Genomic DNA, 18,751 nt, shown 5'->3' on the forward strand with positions numbered 1-18,751 from the left:
ATGGTCAAATAATCTTTTCACATCTCAGTTTTATTGAAATGATAGAACTAGTTCATTCATTATTGTTTTGTTTTGTTTTGTTTTATTTTGTTGTTACCATTGTAGTCTTCGGTGTTTGTATTCTTAACCTTTTCTGGAGCATTTCTTTGTCAAAGGCAGAAAGTTGCTTCAGTTCTTTCTCAGTTTTAGACTATAATGAAAAGGTAACTAAATCATTTCTAGGGTAAAATCAATTGCCTAAACAAACTTGATTCCACTACAGAAGGGCAAATACAAGAAAGGAAGGGGAGTTCTGGTTCGGGAAAACGTTAAGGAATATCATATTAGTCATTGGTGAAATTTAATACTCAATCTCCTTAATTACTAGAACACTGGTCAAGCTCTGGTTGTTGAAAAAGCAAACTCTCCTGGCTGCATTTAACCAAGAACATATCCAGTGGGGGACCAACAACTGAAGGGCAGAAACACAACTGTTTTAGAAATGTGGCCCATCCGGTTTGGCTTAGTGGTTGAGCATTGACCTATGTATGAACTGAGAGGTCAGGGTTCGATTCCCAATCAGGGCACATGCACAGGTTGCAGGCCCCATCCCCAGTAGGGAGCGTACAGAAGAGAGCCAATCAATGATTCTCTCATTGATATTTCTCTCTTCTCTCTCCCTCTCCCTTTCTCTCTGAAATCAATAAAAAATACATATATATTTTTAAAAAATGTGATTGAATACTTCCCCCTCAAGGAGTATCAAAGCTCCTCCTTCTGGAACATCGTTGGAGAAGGTATGAAGAAAAGCCCAGGCTAAACATCCCCCCTCAAATTAATCCCTACTTCAAACAGCTGCAGAGTGTTCCATCGGATGCTTATTTAGGGAGATGAGAAGCCAATGATCATGGCAGCTTGGAGGGGCTGCCTGATTAATTGTGTTTAAGCAGTCATTATGGTTTTCACTAATGAAAGCTTGGCTATAGGTTCTGGTCATTAATAACCCATAATAAAGATGAAAGCATATTCTTATCAGCTGTTTATTTCATGTAAGGAAAATTGCTACAAGATAGTTCACCTCTGTCTGCAATCTTCAGAAAACGACTTTATTCAGGAAACCAAGTTGACACCCGAACCTCAGGGTATGGAAATCAACTTCTCCACGGATGACTAACCTTTAATACACAAATATTCATTTTCTTTAGCGCAGGATGATAAATGTAAATATGGTACCAATCCAAATACTTACATAAAATCTAGACCGAGGGCCACTGGGAAAATGCAGCTGCATTTCAAAGTCAATGGACTATGGGAGTAAAAATGCAAATGTAGTAATATGAGAGGCTGGGGAGATGATCCCTATGGGGGGAAGCTCACTGCAGGGCAGTGAGAGTCTGGGTTCTAACTGTTCTTCTGACTGGTTATGTGACCTTGGGAAGGCCGCTTATTTTCTTAGGAAAATGGCTTGAAAAAAGTTTACCAAAAATTATACAAGAACAGAATAGAAAATCTTAGATCTATGTCTACTGAGAAATTGAATACTTTTTTAAAAGCTTTAAGTCAAATCGCTTGAATAATGAATTTTTCAATCATTTAAGAAAGAAAGAACAAGAATCTTAAAGATTCTTTTTAGAGAATAAAAAGGGAGAATAATTCCCAACTCGTTTTATGAGACCAGTTGGCTTTTTAAGACCAAAGACAAGGGCATTATATTAATAGAAAATGACGGGCTAATCTTTCTTATGAATTTGGATGCTAAGCTCTCAAACAAATTATCAGCAGATCTAACCCAGTGGTTAACTAAGACAATAACGTTTAAAATTTAGGTTTATCCCAGAATATTGCACGGATTTAGCATCTGAAAACCAATCACTGCATTTGAAGAATAAAGGTGAAATAATATGTAATAATCTCAACGTTTACAGAAGTAATTGATGGAATTCAACACCCATTCAAGATGAAAAGAAACCTAGAAATAGAAAATTTTCTTTAACTAATAGAGAGTATACACTAAAGATATCATATTAAATGATGAAACTCTGACACTTCCCCTCTGAGATTGAGAACAAGAAAAGGACATTAATTATCATCATTTCCATTGAATATGGTACTAAAAGCCTAGCCTGTGCAAGACACAATAAGAAATAAAAGGTGTAACCATTGAAAAAGAATTAAACGATCATCTTCAGATGACCTGATTTTATTTTATTATTATATATATATATATATACACACACACACACACATATATATATATATATATGCAAAATGCAAGATCATCTACAGATAAATCATGAGCTAGTAAGTTAATTTATCAAGGTCTATAGATAAAAGATCAACACACAGGAGAAACCAAGATGGCGGCATAGGTAAACACCAGAGATTGCTGCCGCAAACAACCACTTCAAAAATACAACTAAAAGACGGAACGGACATCACCCAGAACCACAGGAAGGCTGGCTGAGAAGAGACTCTTCAACTAGAAGGAAAGACAACAGCATACCGAGGCTCAGAGGAGGTGCAGTGTGGAAAATTTAAAGGTGCGGAGGTGCGCGTGCAAAGCTGGCTGGTGGCTGAGGGCGCGGTTGTCATTTTCAATCAGGAGGGAGTCTCAGACTCTGAGCTCCAGATCCGGGAGAGTCTCTAGGGACTCAGACTCAAACAGGAGAAGCGGGATTGTCAGGCATCAGTTGGAACGTGAGGGCAGCTTTCTCTCCGAGGTTTGCAGCCGTTGCTGGGGTTCTGAGAAGCAGAGCCTCTGGGAACAGGACTGAGAGCAGCCATAACCACTTCCTCCGCCTGCCCTGTTGATCCCGCCCCACCCAAGCCCTGCGCAGAGCCATTTGCCAGATAGCCTCAGGCAAAGGCTAGATTAGCACCTCTCCAGAGGACAGAGGTTTTCCCACTGCAAATACAGCTGGTTCTCACAGCCAGTCGGCCTGGTGGTCAAATCCCTCTAGTATTAACTACAACAATCAAGGCTTAACTAGAACAAGACTGCGCACAAAGACCACAAGGGGGTGCACCAAGAAAGCATAAAAAATACGGAGACAAAAAAAACATGACAGAAATGGAGGATATAGAGCTAAAAAACGCACTTTTGAGGGCTTTCAATAATGTGCTAGAAGCTGCCAATAAACTTGATGAGAGCCTCACGAAATCTAATGAGACCCTCAATGTTGTGATAAAGAACCAACTAGAAATTTAGCATACACTGGCTGAAATAAAGAATATTATACAGACACCCAATAGCAGACCAGAGGAGAGCAAGAATCAAGTCAAAGATTTGAAATGCGAAGAAGCAAAAAACACCCAACCGGAAAAGCAAAATGAAAAAAGAATCCGAAAATACGAAGATAGTGTAAGGAGCCTCTGGGACAGCTTCAAACGCACCAACATCAGAATCATAGGGGTACCAGAAGATGAGAGACAGCAAGATATTGAAAACCTATTTGAAGAAATAATGACAGAAAACTTCCCCCACCTGGTGAAAGAAATGGACTTACAGGTCCAAGAAGCACAGAGAACCCCAAACAAAAGGAATCCAAAGAGGACCACACCAAGACACATCATCATTAAAATGCCAAGAGCAAAAGACAAAGAGAGAATCTTAAAAGCAGCAAGAGAAAGAGACTCAATTACCTACAAGGGAATACCCATACGACTGTCAGCTGATTTCTCAACAGAAACTTTGCAGGCCAGAAGGGAATGGCAAGAAATATTCAAAGTGCTGAATACCAAGAACCTACAACCAAGATGACTTTATCCAGCAAAGCTATCATTCAGAATTGAAGGTCAGATAAAGAGCTTCACAGATAAGGAAAAGCTAAAGGAGTTCATCACCACTAAACCAGTATTATATGAAATGCTGAAAGGTATCCTTTAAGAAGAGGAAGAAGAAAAAGGTAAAGATACAAATTATGAACAATAAACATGCATCTATCAACAAGTGAATCTAAGAATCAAGTGAATAAATAATCTGTTGTACAGAATGAACTGGTGATTATAATGAATCAGGGACATAGAAAGGGAATGGACTGACTATTCTTGGGGGGGAAAGGGGAGTGGGAGATGCGGGAAGAGACTGGACAAAAATCGTGCACCTATGGATGAGGACAGTGGGTGGGGAGTGAGGGCGGAGGGTGGGGCGGGAACTGGGAGGAGGGGAATTATGGGGGGGAAAAAAAAGAGGAACAAATGTAATTTGAACAATAAAGATTTAATTTAAAAAAAAAGATCAACACACAAAATTTAACTCTATTTTGATATACCCACAAAAGTTTAGAAAATAGAATTAGAAAAAAATACCACACTAGCCATAAAAGAAAAAAAATGAATACATAAAAGACTATACTGCAATGACAAAAGGTCAAACCATCCATAAAAGAATAGGTAAAAATCTTGAACAAAAACACTTTAAAATAGAAGACATAAAAATAGTCAAAAATGCATGAGAAGATACTCAACATTATTAGTCATTGGGGAAATGGCAATTTAAAACAAAACAGATACCACTTCACATCCACTAGGATGACTAAAATTAAAAGACTGACAATGACCCAGAGTTGATGAGGATGTGGAATAACTGGAATCCTCATACATTGCTGGTGGAAATATAAAATGTTTCAACCATTTCAGAAAACTTCAAGTTTTTTTAAATAAATTTAAGCATATAAACTACTTCACAATCCAGCAATTCTACTCCTAAATATTTACCTGAAAAATAAAAGTATATGTGCACATATACACACATCTTGTAGAAAAGTGGTTATTAAAGCTTTATTCATAATAGCCCCAAACTTCAAACACTCCAAAGTTACATTAACAGGAGAATGAATAAGCTATGTATGAGCGTACAGTGGAATACTGCTCAGGAGTAAAAAGGGAATTACTGATATACACAACAACACGAAAAGAATCGCAAAAACGTTATGTTGAGTCAAAGACATAAAAAAAAAGAGTATATATTGTATCAGTACATTGATTTGAATTCCAAGAACAAGCAAAACTAATATAGGGTAATAGAAATCTAAGATGGGGATGAAGGAATTAACTGGAAAAGGCATGAAGGAACTTTCTGAGATAATAGATGTTCTATATCCTGAATGGGGTGGTAATTACACAGGTATTTGCACTTGTCAAAACTCATCAAACTGTAGAATTAAAATCTGTGCATCTAAATTATATGTACTATAATTAAAATGTAATTAAAATCACTTAAATCAACATGAAAAACCAATGAATATATGACTAAATCTAACCATAAGGTTCAAAACTTCTACTCAGAAAACTACTGCTGAAATTAAAGAAAGCCTAACCACATAGAGGGATAAACCATGTTTATATAATATGATAATATATAGAGAGGATTATAAAGTAGTGGGAAAGAATGAACTACTCTATAAATAACGCTGAACAATGTGAAAAAGACAAATTAGACTCAGTTTTAGGTATTAAATTAAACTGGAGATTGAAATAACTAAAATACTCAATAAAATATTTTTTAAACGACTTTAAAAATAAGAACATCTGCCAAAACCGGTTTGGCTCAGTGGATAGAGCGTTGGCCTGCGGACTGAAGGATCCCAGGTTCGATTCCGATCAAGGGCATGTACCTGGGTTGTGGGCACATCCCCAGTGGGAGATGTGCAGGAGACAGCTGATCGATGTTTCTAACTCTCTATCTCTCTCCCTTCCTCTCTGTAAAAAATCAATAAAAAATATATTAAAAAAAAAAATAAGAACATCAAAGTGAAGTGAAGAATCGCAGGAAGTGATGTGGTGCCAAAGCTGTCTTTTGCCCGAAAGCCTGTTGTTAACCCTTGAACTCCTGCTTTAACTATTGTTTTGTATTCCTAGGACAGGCCATAGAGTCTAGGGCCCGCCCAAAGTGGAAGTGCTAAATTCAAAATTTACAAAACACAGCGGCATAAGATAGGCCAATTGAGAACACACTACCTCAAACTATGGCAACTTGGCAGGTGCAGGAAGGATTTTTATTTTTTTACTTTCCACCAAAGCAGGTCATAAGACCTTCATTGGAGAGGTGCCCTCCTAGACTTGGATGACAGGAGCATCCTTATCTGCGACGACAGAGGGACACTGAGAGGAAGCTAAGCAAACAGGCCTTACTGTTTCCCCGAGTTTACTACACGCAGCTCTTACCCTTTTTGTCCTATCACATTTTCCCACAGCTGACCACTCCTAGCGTAAAAACACTCGGTTTATCCACTTCTTCCAGCCTTCATTTCCTTCTGAAGGCTCCCGTGTCACTTAAGAATTACATTAATTTGTATGCTTTTCTCCTGATAATCTGTTTTGGGGTTTTTTTGGTTACAGGGCCCAGCTAAAAACCTGGAAGGGTATAGGGGAAAGATAATTCCCCTCCCTACAGGTAACATGGTTGAAAATCATCAGAAACAATAAGCAGCAAATGAAATAAATAAATAAATACACACAATATATTTGAATTATCAGATATAAAATATAAGTAAGTATAAATAAGTATAAGGTATTTTAAAAATAAAAGGAAAACTGGAAAAATAAGAGTAGAGAACACTTTGATTTAAAGAAGAATCAAATAAAATTTCAGAAATGAAAATAATTATAATTGAAAAATTGAAACTCAGTAGACTTCACTGAAGAGTAAATTATTGAATAGGTAAGAAGTATCCAGAGACATCTACAGAGACAAAGAAATAGAAAACATAAAAGAGGTTAAAGGAATAAATAACAGAGTAATAATAGATTAAGTAATAGAACAAAGAGTAACTAATTAAAATTGCAGAACAAGATAATAGAATGGAGAAGAGCTAGTAATCCATATGGGGGGGGGGGGGGGGCGGGGAGGACGGAAGAGGGGAGAAACATGGTCCCCACCTCACACATACACAAAAATGAAATCAAAGATCAATCACTAACTTAAACCTAGAAGCTAAAACTAATACCCTCCTAAAAGTAAACATAGGAGAATACGTTCATGATCTTGGAGAAGGCAAAGATTTCTTAGCAAGAAGGCAAAAAGCACTAATCCTAAAAGAAAAAAACTGATAATGTGGATTTCATCAAAATGAAAAAATGTCTGCTCATTAAGAAATATCATTAAGGAAATGAAAAGGCAAGCTACAGTCTGAAAGAAAGCATTAGCAATACATATATCTGGCAAATGACTAGTATTCAGACTGTAAAGTTATAAAGTGCTCTTAAAGTTAATAATAAAAACATATGAATGGCTAGTGAGCACATGAACATGGGCTCAATGTCATTCATCATCAGAGAAATGAAAATGAAAACCCTAGAAGACATCACTTTATGCCACTAGTCTGTCTAAAACGAACACGACGACACCAGGTGTTGGCAAGGCTGTGAAGCAACTGGAACTCACTCTTTGCTGGTGGGAGTGTAAAATAGCAGGACTGCTTTGGAAAAAATCCATGTCCCTGATACGTTATAAGCTGTGCGTTTAATTTTCCTCTGTTGGGTGACATGGGCCCAAACTTCTTTGCTTAAGCTGGTTCAGGTCAGGTTTCTCTTGCCAGCGGCCAGTGAACTATGGCCAACACTAAACGATAAGAAATACAGACTGTGCCCCTGGTTATGTGCAGCTTTCATGCTGGGCAATGTAGAGCCAGAACCACTTCGCCGCGTGTCATGCAACGGCTTGAACTGTCCTGCTCAGCTCCGCATCCACACAGCCAGCAACTCTGAGCTGCGGCCTCAGTGTCTCCTGTTGCTCTTTACTGGCTGTACGCTTCTGTTTTCTCCCACAACGAACGCCCTCCTGACGCAGACAATCTGGGTCACTCCACGTGAATGGTTCAAAAAGAAATGTGGAGGAAATGAGGATAGGAAGGAATAAATGGGAATGGTAAAATATTAATTTGAAAACCAACTTTGGATACTTGCAGTCTACATGACCATCAATTAAATGAATAATTTCCATCATTATGCAGGGTATGGCCTTCAAGAAACCGCTGTGGCAATAGTCACCATCTCATACTGTATTTAAGAAAGAAGTAAGATATTTGCACATTCTCAGGATTACAGTAACTGCATCTGACATAGACTAGTGAACACACAAAAGACCATTCTGAACTGGGATTTATATTTTCAAACTGTAAGACAAACGCAGCAACAAATCAAATGGAAAACACATGGGGGTATGAAGTTATCTTCAAGTTCCATTTACATATAAATAACCTCAATCTACTAACGTGCCATCTGGGTGTAGGCTCCTTCCTGAGCCCTGTATTGCTCAGGCTTGTAAACATTGGAGAAACCAGTCAGTTGGGATTTATATCTGCCTCAACATTATTTCTGTTGGAGGCATTTATTCTTTTGTTCTTTGCCTGGTGGATCTTAGCTTACTCTCAAGCAGCCAAAATAAACATTCCCTGCTTTGTGTCCTCAGGTTTTCCATCTGACCTTTCTTAACGGGCGGAACTTTTAAATAAGGAGAACCATACCTGTGTCGTAATACACAACCAGCCGTTGGCTGTGATTGCCCACAGTCTGTGGCTCAAAATCCACTTCCAGTTGCATGGACTCTCCCACGGTCAGAGTTCCAACAGAGGGCTCCACGGAGAACGGCCTGCAACACACGAGACACACCATCAGCACACGTTCCTGACTGTGTGAGGGGAGAAGGTATAAGAGCTCTAGATCTGTAGGTGGTCCAGTCCCGACACTATAACTCAGTGCTGGTGAAGTAGACTTTTCCCCCGAATGTGAAAGAACTTTAGTTTTAATGTTAAAATAACGGCAACAGATCAGCAAGTTTAAGAGAAAATTAAACGATGCGATCATATTCTTGTTTGTGTCCTTGCCATTCGGCAATCCCTTTAACATTCATCGAGTGACTCGGTAAGGGACAGATTTACAACATGTATGCAAATCATGTAATCTGCAAAAGAACAGTACCTTTGAAGGGCTAAAAATCAATTTTTGTTAAGAGTTCAGAGAAAAAAAGGGCTTCATAATGGAAAAAAAATACCAGAATCCCCAACGGAAAGTGATGACTCAATCACAGCAGGTTCATCTGAGGGCAGTTTAACAAGGGATCTACTTAAGGGGGCCGGGAGGAGGGCTAGAGGAAAACAAGAGACCACTCCATCACCCAAGGTTATTAACAGTAGAGCTGTTTCCCACTCTAGGCCCAAAGAGCCAAGGAGAAAGATTGGTTTTTAAAACCCACAAGAGTCCTAAGAGAACGCTACCTTATGAGGAGCAAAGAGCTTTAGTCAAGAGAGACAGTCAGCCCCGCTTCAGAGGGAAGACACCAGGGGGAGAAGAGTCCTGTCCTCACATCCTCCTGTCTGATTGCCTGCCGGGCTCCAAATGCCTGAACCAACCAGAGGCCAGCGCCAGGAGCCCACTGACCTGTGCCATACCGGCCAGCCTCCTGGGCGAGGGCAAGCTGGGGAAGGAAGGGTGGAAAGCATTGGAAAAGGCAGACGGGGACAAGTTCGGTGTCTTCAGAATAGAATTTGGGCACGTAGACACTATGGGAGGTAGGGAGGATTTGGAAGCCGTTTCGTCTAATTGTCCTGGAAGGGAGTAGTAAGCGAGAAGCTGGATCTGATCATGAAGTGCCTTAAATAATTTACAGAGTTCTTCCTCCCAAATCGGAGACCCAGCCCACTTCATTATTTCCACGCTCCGTTTCGCTTCTTCCAATTGCTAGCTTTCCAAAGTAATGCATTGTGCAACGTCTGGCAGGCTAAGCTATTTCTGATTAGTTACTGATATCACAACCGACCCTGAAATCCTCCCTTAGATAATGAGCTTAATTTCAGAACACCTAAGCTTTCTCTATGAGGGTGCAGAGCTTACGGCCAAGGCAGCACTGGGTGGTACCTGAGATTATTACTGCGGGACCTGTGGTGCTTCCTCCCACAGGCAACTGTTTATTTTCTCTGATGTTCTCCTTTCTTTACTCTCCCTCTTTGATATTAGTCCTTTTCCCATTCCTGCAGCACCAATCCTCAATAAACCCCAGACATTGCTGCACAGGCACGATGGTGCAGTGGTTATTGGCCTGGAGTCAATGGAGTAAGTTCAAAACCCAGCTCTGCCATGACCTTGGGCAAGTCATTGAACCTTCAGTTTCCTCATCTATAAAATGAAGGTAATGACAGCACCGACTTCATAGGACCCTAGTGAGGAATAAAGGAGTTGATATGAGTAACGTGCTTAGAATAATGCCTGGCTCATGGGAAGTGCTAAAAAAAAGTGTTTGCCATTATTTTTGTCGTTGCTGTTGTTATTTTTACCCCCCTCACTGGCAGCCCCTCAATGGAAGATGAGTCTGGGGATGATCCTGGTATTCAGATGAGTTCAAATTTTTACAATTCTCCTCTCAATGCTTTACACGGCTCTAGAGATTTCGTAAAGAACACACACAGGTCATAGCACATCCACCTCTTGTTCAAACACCTCAGTGGGCCTCCCAACCGATGCCATAAAGTTCAAAGTCCTAGGCAGTTGAGGTCCCACACAATCTGTTCCCAAGCAGTTTTTGCATTCTCATTAAACACAGACATCTGTTCAAATGTCCCCTGCACCTGTCACATTCCAAGTCAGGTTGGGTGGGATGGCATGGGAGGACTTTAGTCCCTTCACCCATAACCTCCCCTGGCACTGCCACCACCTCTCCCTTCCAGCCAGACTGTGCCCCCTACACAGACATTCCCCACACCTTCCAAAGCCACTCACCACAGCCCGGACTCAACATCGCTTCTTACATAGAATCTTCCCCAAGTCTCCCTCTTGCTAATAATGTCTCCTTCCTCTCAGAGGCTATAACTTACTTTTTTTATATATATATATTTTATTGATTTTTTACTGAGAGGAAGGGAGAAGGATAGAGAGTTAGAAACATCGATGAGAGAGAAACATCGATCAGCTGCCTCCTGCACACTCCCCACTGGGGATGTGCCCGCAACCAAGGTACATGCCCTTGACCGGAATCGAACTTGGGACCTTTCAGTCCGCAGGCCAACGCTCTATCTGCTGAGCCAAACCGGTTAGGGCTACTTTTTTTTTTTACTTCTTACTTCAGTTCACCTTGTACTATACTGACTTTTCATACCTGCTTCTCTCAAAAGCTAGAGACTCTCGAGATGAAAGGAAAAGAAAAGCAAACAAAGTTTCATGAGCACATACTCTATGCTGGGTACTACACCAGCACTCTACATATGTTAGTTAATTCCCCCAATCCTCAGAAACACCTTGAGAAAGTAGGTATTGTTATTTGCATTTTAGACATGAGAAAACAGATGCTCCAAAAGGCAGGGAACTGTCCCAGAGTTACCCAGCGAGGTAGTGGTGGAGGTTGAATGGAAGCCTGCCTTCAAGTTCAAGTTCTTCCTGTTTACCCGAGCCACCTTGTTAGACTCTTGGTGTCTCTCACCACTCCAGGCACAGTTCTTTATTCACAGGAGCCTCTCGCAGAGGCTGTCAGACGCAATTACAACCCACTCTTCGAGGGAAATAAAAATATCTGTAATCATACATTAGTGATTATCACATCCTAGTGGAACGGAAGCGGAGCAGACTTTCAGTATCTCACGAATTTCGGCTTCATGTGAGACGAAGTTGAGTCTCACAGTCTCAAAAGTTCCTTCCTTCCTTATGGCCCCAGTAAGAATCTAAAATGTTGAGAACTGGCCCCAGTTTCCTGATTAGGGAACAACGTAACCTACTGTAATATTTTCCCCTGTCTTTGTCTCCCTAGTTCCTAATATTTTTCTTCCTGCCCTGAAATGAAATTGCTTTCCTTTTCTTTTCAAATATTTCTTGGTAGCAAAAGAACAGTTTTGAAATGACTCGGGTAGTGTTACATTGCAGAGCCTAAGCTAATTTTCTGTGAAAAACAAAAGTGACCCTTCTCTAGAACTCCAGCAATCCAAGTTCCATAGGGAGGTAACAGATACTTTGCTGTTGTGCTAATGGTTGGGCTTGTATTACACTAAATGTCGTCAGGACCTAGGCAATCACCTGGGATCGCCATAGCTACTTAGAGCTGCCTAAGTGCTCTCAGTAAATCAGACAGTAACTGGGTAGAGTGTGTTAAGTTCCGGTGCTTAAGCCTTGTCTCTAGTTTAATTTTTTCACTTCATTTTACTAAAAGCAGACAGGCTGAACAGGCTAGAATCTATCGAGAGCATATCGGAAAACGCGCTTACAAAGAGCTAAAAGCGCTGCTCCTCGGGGTATAAGACTCGCTTTCTCTACTAAAGTATTTGGTTTTGATATCACATCCTCATTAATCCCAAATACTTGATGAGGGAGGGAACTTGGGTTTGTGAAAAAATCATGAACCACAGGAAAGATTTTAAGGGACTTTGAAAGATTTTTGTTCAATCTACGGCAAACTGCTCTTAAGAACTAAAACTATTCCATCCAAATGACTTAATGCTTTAGCAGAAGACTAAATATTGGCTCTATTTTATTAAATATTGAATAAAATATTAGTACTTTTTCTTCAGATAAGCTTTTTATTAACTGATTCCTAACTTGAGGTTTTAGATTTTGAAATTGCTTCTTAATCTTTTCTATTTCACCTTCCAAGATTAATCCTACTTGAATCATCCAAGTCATTCTGGCACCTACTAGAGTGTTAGGTCAAATCTGTAATAAAGTTGAAGAGTAATTGTTTATGTTCTTTGTATATTTTATAGCAAGTGCGGCTCCTTATATTAGTATAAAGAACCTTGTGCTTATTGTATAATACTTGGAGCATATTGTAGCTTTGCCTTTGTGCTAGATTGTTGGTTAGGCAGCCTATAAACATTTATTGAGCACTTGTTTAGATAGTTAGTTAAATGCTGGGGACACAAATGAAGTTAAATACAACCCTTGCATTTGAGAAGCTCATATTCTAACGGCAGCAACAGACCTACAAAGTTACTTTTCTTTTTTATAATTAATATGAATTTAACCATTTGTGAACGTAAACATTAATTGAATCATTATTTCAATGAAAAGAATATGATGTTTTTTAAAACTACTTCCTGTGAGATATTATTTCTAACTGTATATTGGCTCTAAAAGTAGTAAAGACCAACAAGAGATGCTGGCTTTTTGACTGACTCCAAATTCTCAAACCATATCGACTGCTCTGCCATGTCTACTGACAACCATATTAACTGAAATCGTGGTCCCCAACCCAGTCGGGCAGCAGTCACCTGTGTGCTTTTCAGAATGGACACTTGCCAGGGGATCTCCCAGAGATTCTGATTCAACACGATGTGACCACAAATCCAGCCGCAACCCTTTTCATTGTAACCCTCAGGGTTCTCAGCTGTCAACAACAGAAACCAACTCTGACTAACAAGCAGAAAAGAGATTTATTGGAAGGATTTGAAGTTGCTCACAGAATTGACAGCCTGGTTGGAAAATGTGCATTTTGTGGAACGAACATAAAACTATTATTTTATGCGAAGTCTAAGCAGGAAAACAAAAATATTTGCAGGCAGGGAATTTAATTGAGAGTCTCGGTTACACCGAAGATGGGAATGATGGGGAGCCCAATTTAAGACAGCGAGATAGCTCAGGGATTAGTAACAACAGCCACTTCCACCCGGGCTGGAGACAAAAGATGAGGAGGAAGTAGGACCAGGCCCTGGGGGCCTGGCAGAAGGTGGAACCCACGGTGGGCTTGTCTGAAGGGCTAGAATCACAGGGAAAATGCATTTGCTTGCTGGGGACCCTGCTGAAGTTAGAGAGGGAGGAGGAGATATACCCTGGCTTCCTCCTACCCTCTAATCTCCTTCTAGTGCCCCCAGCTGGTCAAACCCAGAGGGTACCCAGCTGACTCAGGAGGCTAGAGGGACTAACACAGTCTGAAGGTGACACTGAGTATGGTAGGGAAAGGGTGAGGAATGGATCTGCGGGTACAGAAGCCCAGAACTGCGTCATGTCTATTTTAATCCAGGCTTTGCTATTAACTTACTGGGGGAGTTTAGATCAGGGGTCCTCAAACTACGGCCCGAGGGCCACATGCAAATACAAATATTGTATTTGTTCCCGTTTTGTTTTTTTACTTCAAAATAAGATATGTGCAGTGTGCATAGGAATTTGTTCATAGTTTTTTTTTTAAACTATAGTCCGGCCCTCCAGCGGTCTGAGGGACTGTGAACTGGCCCCCTGTTTAAAAAGTTTGAGGACCCCTGGTTTAGATAAATCATTTATTTCCCTTCTCAGACCTTACTTCCTTCATCTGTAAAATGGGAATGTTGGACTATTGTTTCTAATGTGTTTATGATTCCCAGCTAGTCCTTAAGTTGGCTAACCATTTTACCTTAGAGGTGTTTCTATATTAGGGGAAGATGATTCACATTCACAGTGATGGATACACATGCTTGAGATATTTTCCTGTACTTCACACTATTTGATCTACGAAGTGATTTTGTTTCACTTTACGGAAATGCGATATGTAAAGAAACTGTCATGTATGCGTAGCTGTGAAGATTCCGCCAAACAGCCCAGGAGGATGTGCTGCCCGCACTTGTTTGCCCACCTGAGCTGGCTTCTCTTTTCTAATGGAAGAATACCAATGTAACGGAAGTGGTAACGTGTACCACAGGTGGTGGTTGTGGGAGGCCTTTTATTAAATTTTTAAAAACTGGTTCTTTCTAAGTCACGGTGAGCCAGCTGAACAACCTGCTTCCTTCTCCTTCAATCAAAATAGGCGAGTCCCGCCCGGAGATGACAGGCTCAGGCCGTATAAGTGCTACGGACAATGTCAGGAGACATCGAGTGTCACAAGAACTCTTCCTTTGCCTTTGACGGTGCATTTATCTGAAGTAGATCGGGGTCCTGCTTCCACCTAGGATGCAGAAAGCTAGAAAGAGGGTCTCTTGTACTCTAACGATGAAAAAAAAATAACCAAACAAAAAAACCTCACGGTAAACAGCAAAATCCCAAGTTTTCTTGAACCATTCAGAGCACTGAGGTTGCAGGACAAACAAGTGGCAGGAAATCTAAAAATGGACAGTCTTCAGCCCCCAAGGGAGATGGGTGCCTGCAGACTGTTTCGCCTGTGACAAGCAGAAGAAACAGTGAGAGAGGACGGAGCAGAAGAAACATTTGAAGAGATCGTGGCTGAGATCCTCCAAAAATAAAAAAAAGATCCAGGAAGCTCAGAGAACCCCGTGCAAGATTGAAACTAAAACTAAACAAAAGCAAAGTAAATAATTTCTTAAAAATGAAACACAAAACCCACACCTAGACACATCATATTCAAAGTGCTAAAAAAACAAATATAGGGGTAGGCAAAAGTAGGTTTACAGTTGTGTGTACACAAAACACAGTTTATTCTCACATTATTAGTTATTTATAAATCATTGGACTATGTATTTGTATCACACCTGTAAACCTACTTTTGCCCACCTGTATCAGAAAAAATTCTTGAAGGCAGCCCAAGAAAAAGACATCGAGGAAAAAGATAAGGGTTATAAGCAGACTTCTCATGAGAAAAATATAAGCCAACAGACCATAAAGTGACATCTCTAAAGTACTAAATAAAATATGTGTATCTATTACTGTCAATTCAGAGTTCCATAATGTAGAGAAAATGCCTATCAAAAATGAAGGAAAAATACTTTTCATTAAATAGATAAAGACTGAGAGAATTTCCTATGCAGTAGACCTATGCTGCAAAGAAATACTAAAAATAGTGTATCCGCCAGGAGACATACAATACCAGACAGAAACTCAGATCTATGTGAAATGGTTCAGAGACAGTGATGCTCCTGGGACAGGTGGAAGAATAAACACAAATCCCTTCCCAGGGGATGTACCTTCAACCTGCATTATGGCAGCCCTGCTACCTACAATACAGCAGACGGAGCAAGTTGAAAACTCTTCTACAAGGAATACCTAGAAAGACTGGATTAAATATAACTTACATAAATGTGTGGCTGAGCATGCAAACAATTCAGGCAAATCCACAAGATTCAAAAAAACGAAGAAGAAACTGAGAACTAGAGCCGTAGGCCACTGAGCTAATGCTGGGTCTGCCCTGGGTTCCCAGCAAGCTGGAAGCCTGGGCTTTAACAGCCCGCCTTGAGATGGTCAAGTCAGGGAACGTATAACAACCCCCCCCTCGCCCCCCTCCCCCCCGTATAGAACTGGGAAACTTGCCCTAACCGGTTTGGCTCAGTGGATAGAGCGTTGGCTTGTGGACTGAAGGGTCCCAGGTTCGATTCCAGTCAAGGGCATGTACCTTGGTTGCGGGCACATCCCCAGTAGGGGGTGTGCAGGAGGCAGCTGATCGATGTTTCTAACTCTCTATCCCTTTCCCTTCCTCTCTGTAAAAAACCAACAAAATACTTTTTAAAAAAAAATAGAACCAGGAAACTTGAAGGGCTGCCAAACCATTCTCCATTAGCACAAGGAAAAATGTCTGTCTTGGTTTTGAGAGAAAGGAACAAAATGTATCTAGGGATTCATAACTTTGGACATGTATCCTATGCAGGTTTGGGGTTTGGATTTATACTATCAGTCCACGAACCTCCAAGTCAAATAATCAGCAAATAATCACCAATAGTCTATGCAATCTAACCTTTATGAACCAGGCAGAAGCAAATGCTAATCCTTTCTGAAGAGTTGTATCCTTAAACCAGCAAAGGATTCCACAGATAAAGCCCTTCAGAAAATGATCTCACAGTCATAAAAAAGAACTTGACCCTCTGTTTCCTATCCTCCCAAGCTGGTCACTCTTGTCATGGCCTTGCTGATCAGACGCCGTTTTGAAGTTTCATAACAATTGTTCTTTCCCATCTTATAAGAGAGCTCCTTGCAGGCAAGGATTGTCTCATTGTCCTTTATATTGTCCCATGGTGTCTACTACCCTGTAGCTACTTCTCAAATTATCAGATGAAACGCTAATTCCTTCCACTTACTAGCTATGTGCTCTTGAGCAAGTTATACAACCTCTACTGCTCTGTTTTCTCATCTTCAAAGCCTGCAGAGCACGTTGAGTTTCTCTCACACATCTCATCACTCTGAACTCTCCTTCTGTCTCCCTCTTCTATTTTAAAGACCCTTGTGATTACACTGGCCCATCCCGATAATCCAGGATAACTTCCCCATTTTAAGGTCAGCTGATTAGCAACCTTAATGACATCTGCAACCCTAAATCCCCTTTGACATATAATATTATACACTCACAGGTTCTGGGATTAGAATATGGGCATATTTGAGGAACCATTATTCTGCCCACTACACTAGCCGTAGCTCATTTGAAGAAACAATCAGAAGAAACAAACACTTATTATATTCCACTTGCTGTGTACCAGCAATTAACATTTACTAATTCATTTATTCCTCACAACAACCCGATTAGGTGGCTACTATACTTTTTCCCATTTTTCAGAGGAGAAAACTGAGCACCATGATCCAAGGAATAGGGGTGGCCCCTAGGAACTGGAAAAGGCAAAGAAATGGATTCTCCCCTCAAGCCTTCAGATAAGAACACAGCCCTGCTGGCCCCTTTGATTTAGCTCTGTGAGGCTTCTGACCGTCTAAAATGTCAGAGAATAAATTTGTGTGGTTTTAAGCCTCTAAGTTGGTGGTAATTTGTTATAATAGTAGAAAAATAGTACAGCCAGTTATAAAATTCTTAGATAAAACAAATGTTTATTAATAGATTCCCACGGACCATTCTCCATGCTACGTAGAGAGACTCTCATCCAGCATTTCAGAAAACCCTCCATACCCAAACAGGTAACCTTGAAATTTGGATTCCTTTGGGGATGAAGAGGAAGTCTGCCCAACATCCGTGAGACCTCCCAGCCTGGCAACTCAAGACTGTAACAAGCAGTTCCAACCCCAACTGCTATTCTAGCAGATGACCTACGCTGACTGGATGTGGCTATCATGGATCAAGAGCCGCAGGAATGCATACCGGTAAGTTGTGATGTGGAACACAGCGTCTCTGTTGCCAATGTTCCGGACCAGCAGAATCTTCTGAGTCCTGTATTTGACAGGGCAAGTGGAAAAATTCAGCTTGTCAGGAAAATCCAGGATGGCTCGAGCGCCTCTGGCTTTGATGGGTACGATGAACTTTTCTCTCTCAGTCACACAGGTCAACATATGGGCGTAATCCTACAGGAGAATGTACAATCATTATCTGTGGACACACAACATGATCAAGATAACTGGGCAAGAAATATGGCCATATGCCAGGCATCTAGCAAAAAAATTTAATATATTCTATGAAACTGTCTCAAGACAATTATAGTTGTACTTTCATTGAGATACTCTTTTCTGACAGAGAGAGAGCAGTTCAAGTGTTAAAACCTACAAGCTTATGTTTCTTGTTTCCCAGATATTAGGGAGGGAGGGTGGGGGATGGCACACTTGTGTTTAGATCAGAGGAGGGTCACACCAGTTCCCTCACATCCTCCTTCTAACCATGCCTAGTCAGCCTTCTAACATGTGTTAGATTGATGGCCCCAGTTGGTTTCTAGATGGTAATGCCAGGCTTGAAAATTATGTTACCCAGACATAGGGAAGCACAAATTACATTAAGCATAATTGACCCTAGAAAACCCCACTGAAGTCAACAATGAAACAGCCTTGTCTGATTACATCAGAATCCTAAAGAGGTGAGTGTTGTTTTTCATTGTTTCTTAGGAGATCAAACCTAGCAGGCAAAGGTTTTGTTGGGAATCAGAAACTGGAAAGCTCCTGGCAGGTGTGGAGACTTCACGTTAACTGAGACTTTGAGAGAAAGAACAAAAGCTGCTGCTGAATCCAAAGTAAT

General features: G+C 40.6%; 1 protein-coding gene across 4 annotated transcripts in view; it reads right to left on the minus strand.

Annotated features, from left to right (window-relative positions):
- HYDIN (HYDIN axonemal central pair apparatus protein) overlaps nt 1–18,751 on the minus strand; it is a 298,798-nt gene that overhangs the window by 241,842 nt on the left and 38,205 nt on the right. For all 4 annotated transcript variants that reach the window (XM_070397848.1, XM_070397849.1, XM_070397847.1 and 1 more), the window contains exons 6-7: nt 17,891–18,090; nt 8,445–8,569 (exon numbers count right to left, since the gene is read on the minus strand). In XM_070397848.1, the coding sequence (XP_070253949.1) occupies nt 8,445–8,569; nt 17,891–18,090 (325 nt within the window). The remainder of the gene's footprint in view (nt 1–8,444; nt 8,570–17,890; nt 18,091–18,751) is intronic.

Source organism: Myotis yumanensis, unplaced genomic scaffold (assembly GCF_028538775.1).
Source record: "Myotis yumanensis isolate MYYU_CA2020_CCGP unplaced genomic scaffold, mMyoYum1.0.hap1 SCAF_18, whole genome shotgun sequence".
NCBI classification, from domain to species: domain Eukaryota; kingdom Metazoa; phylum Chordata; class Mammalia; order Chiroptera; family Vespertilionidae; genus Myotis; species Myotis yumanensis.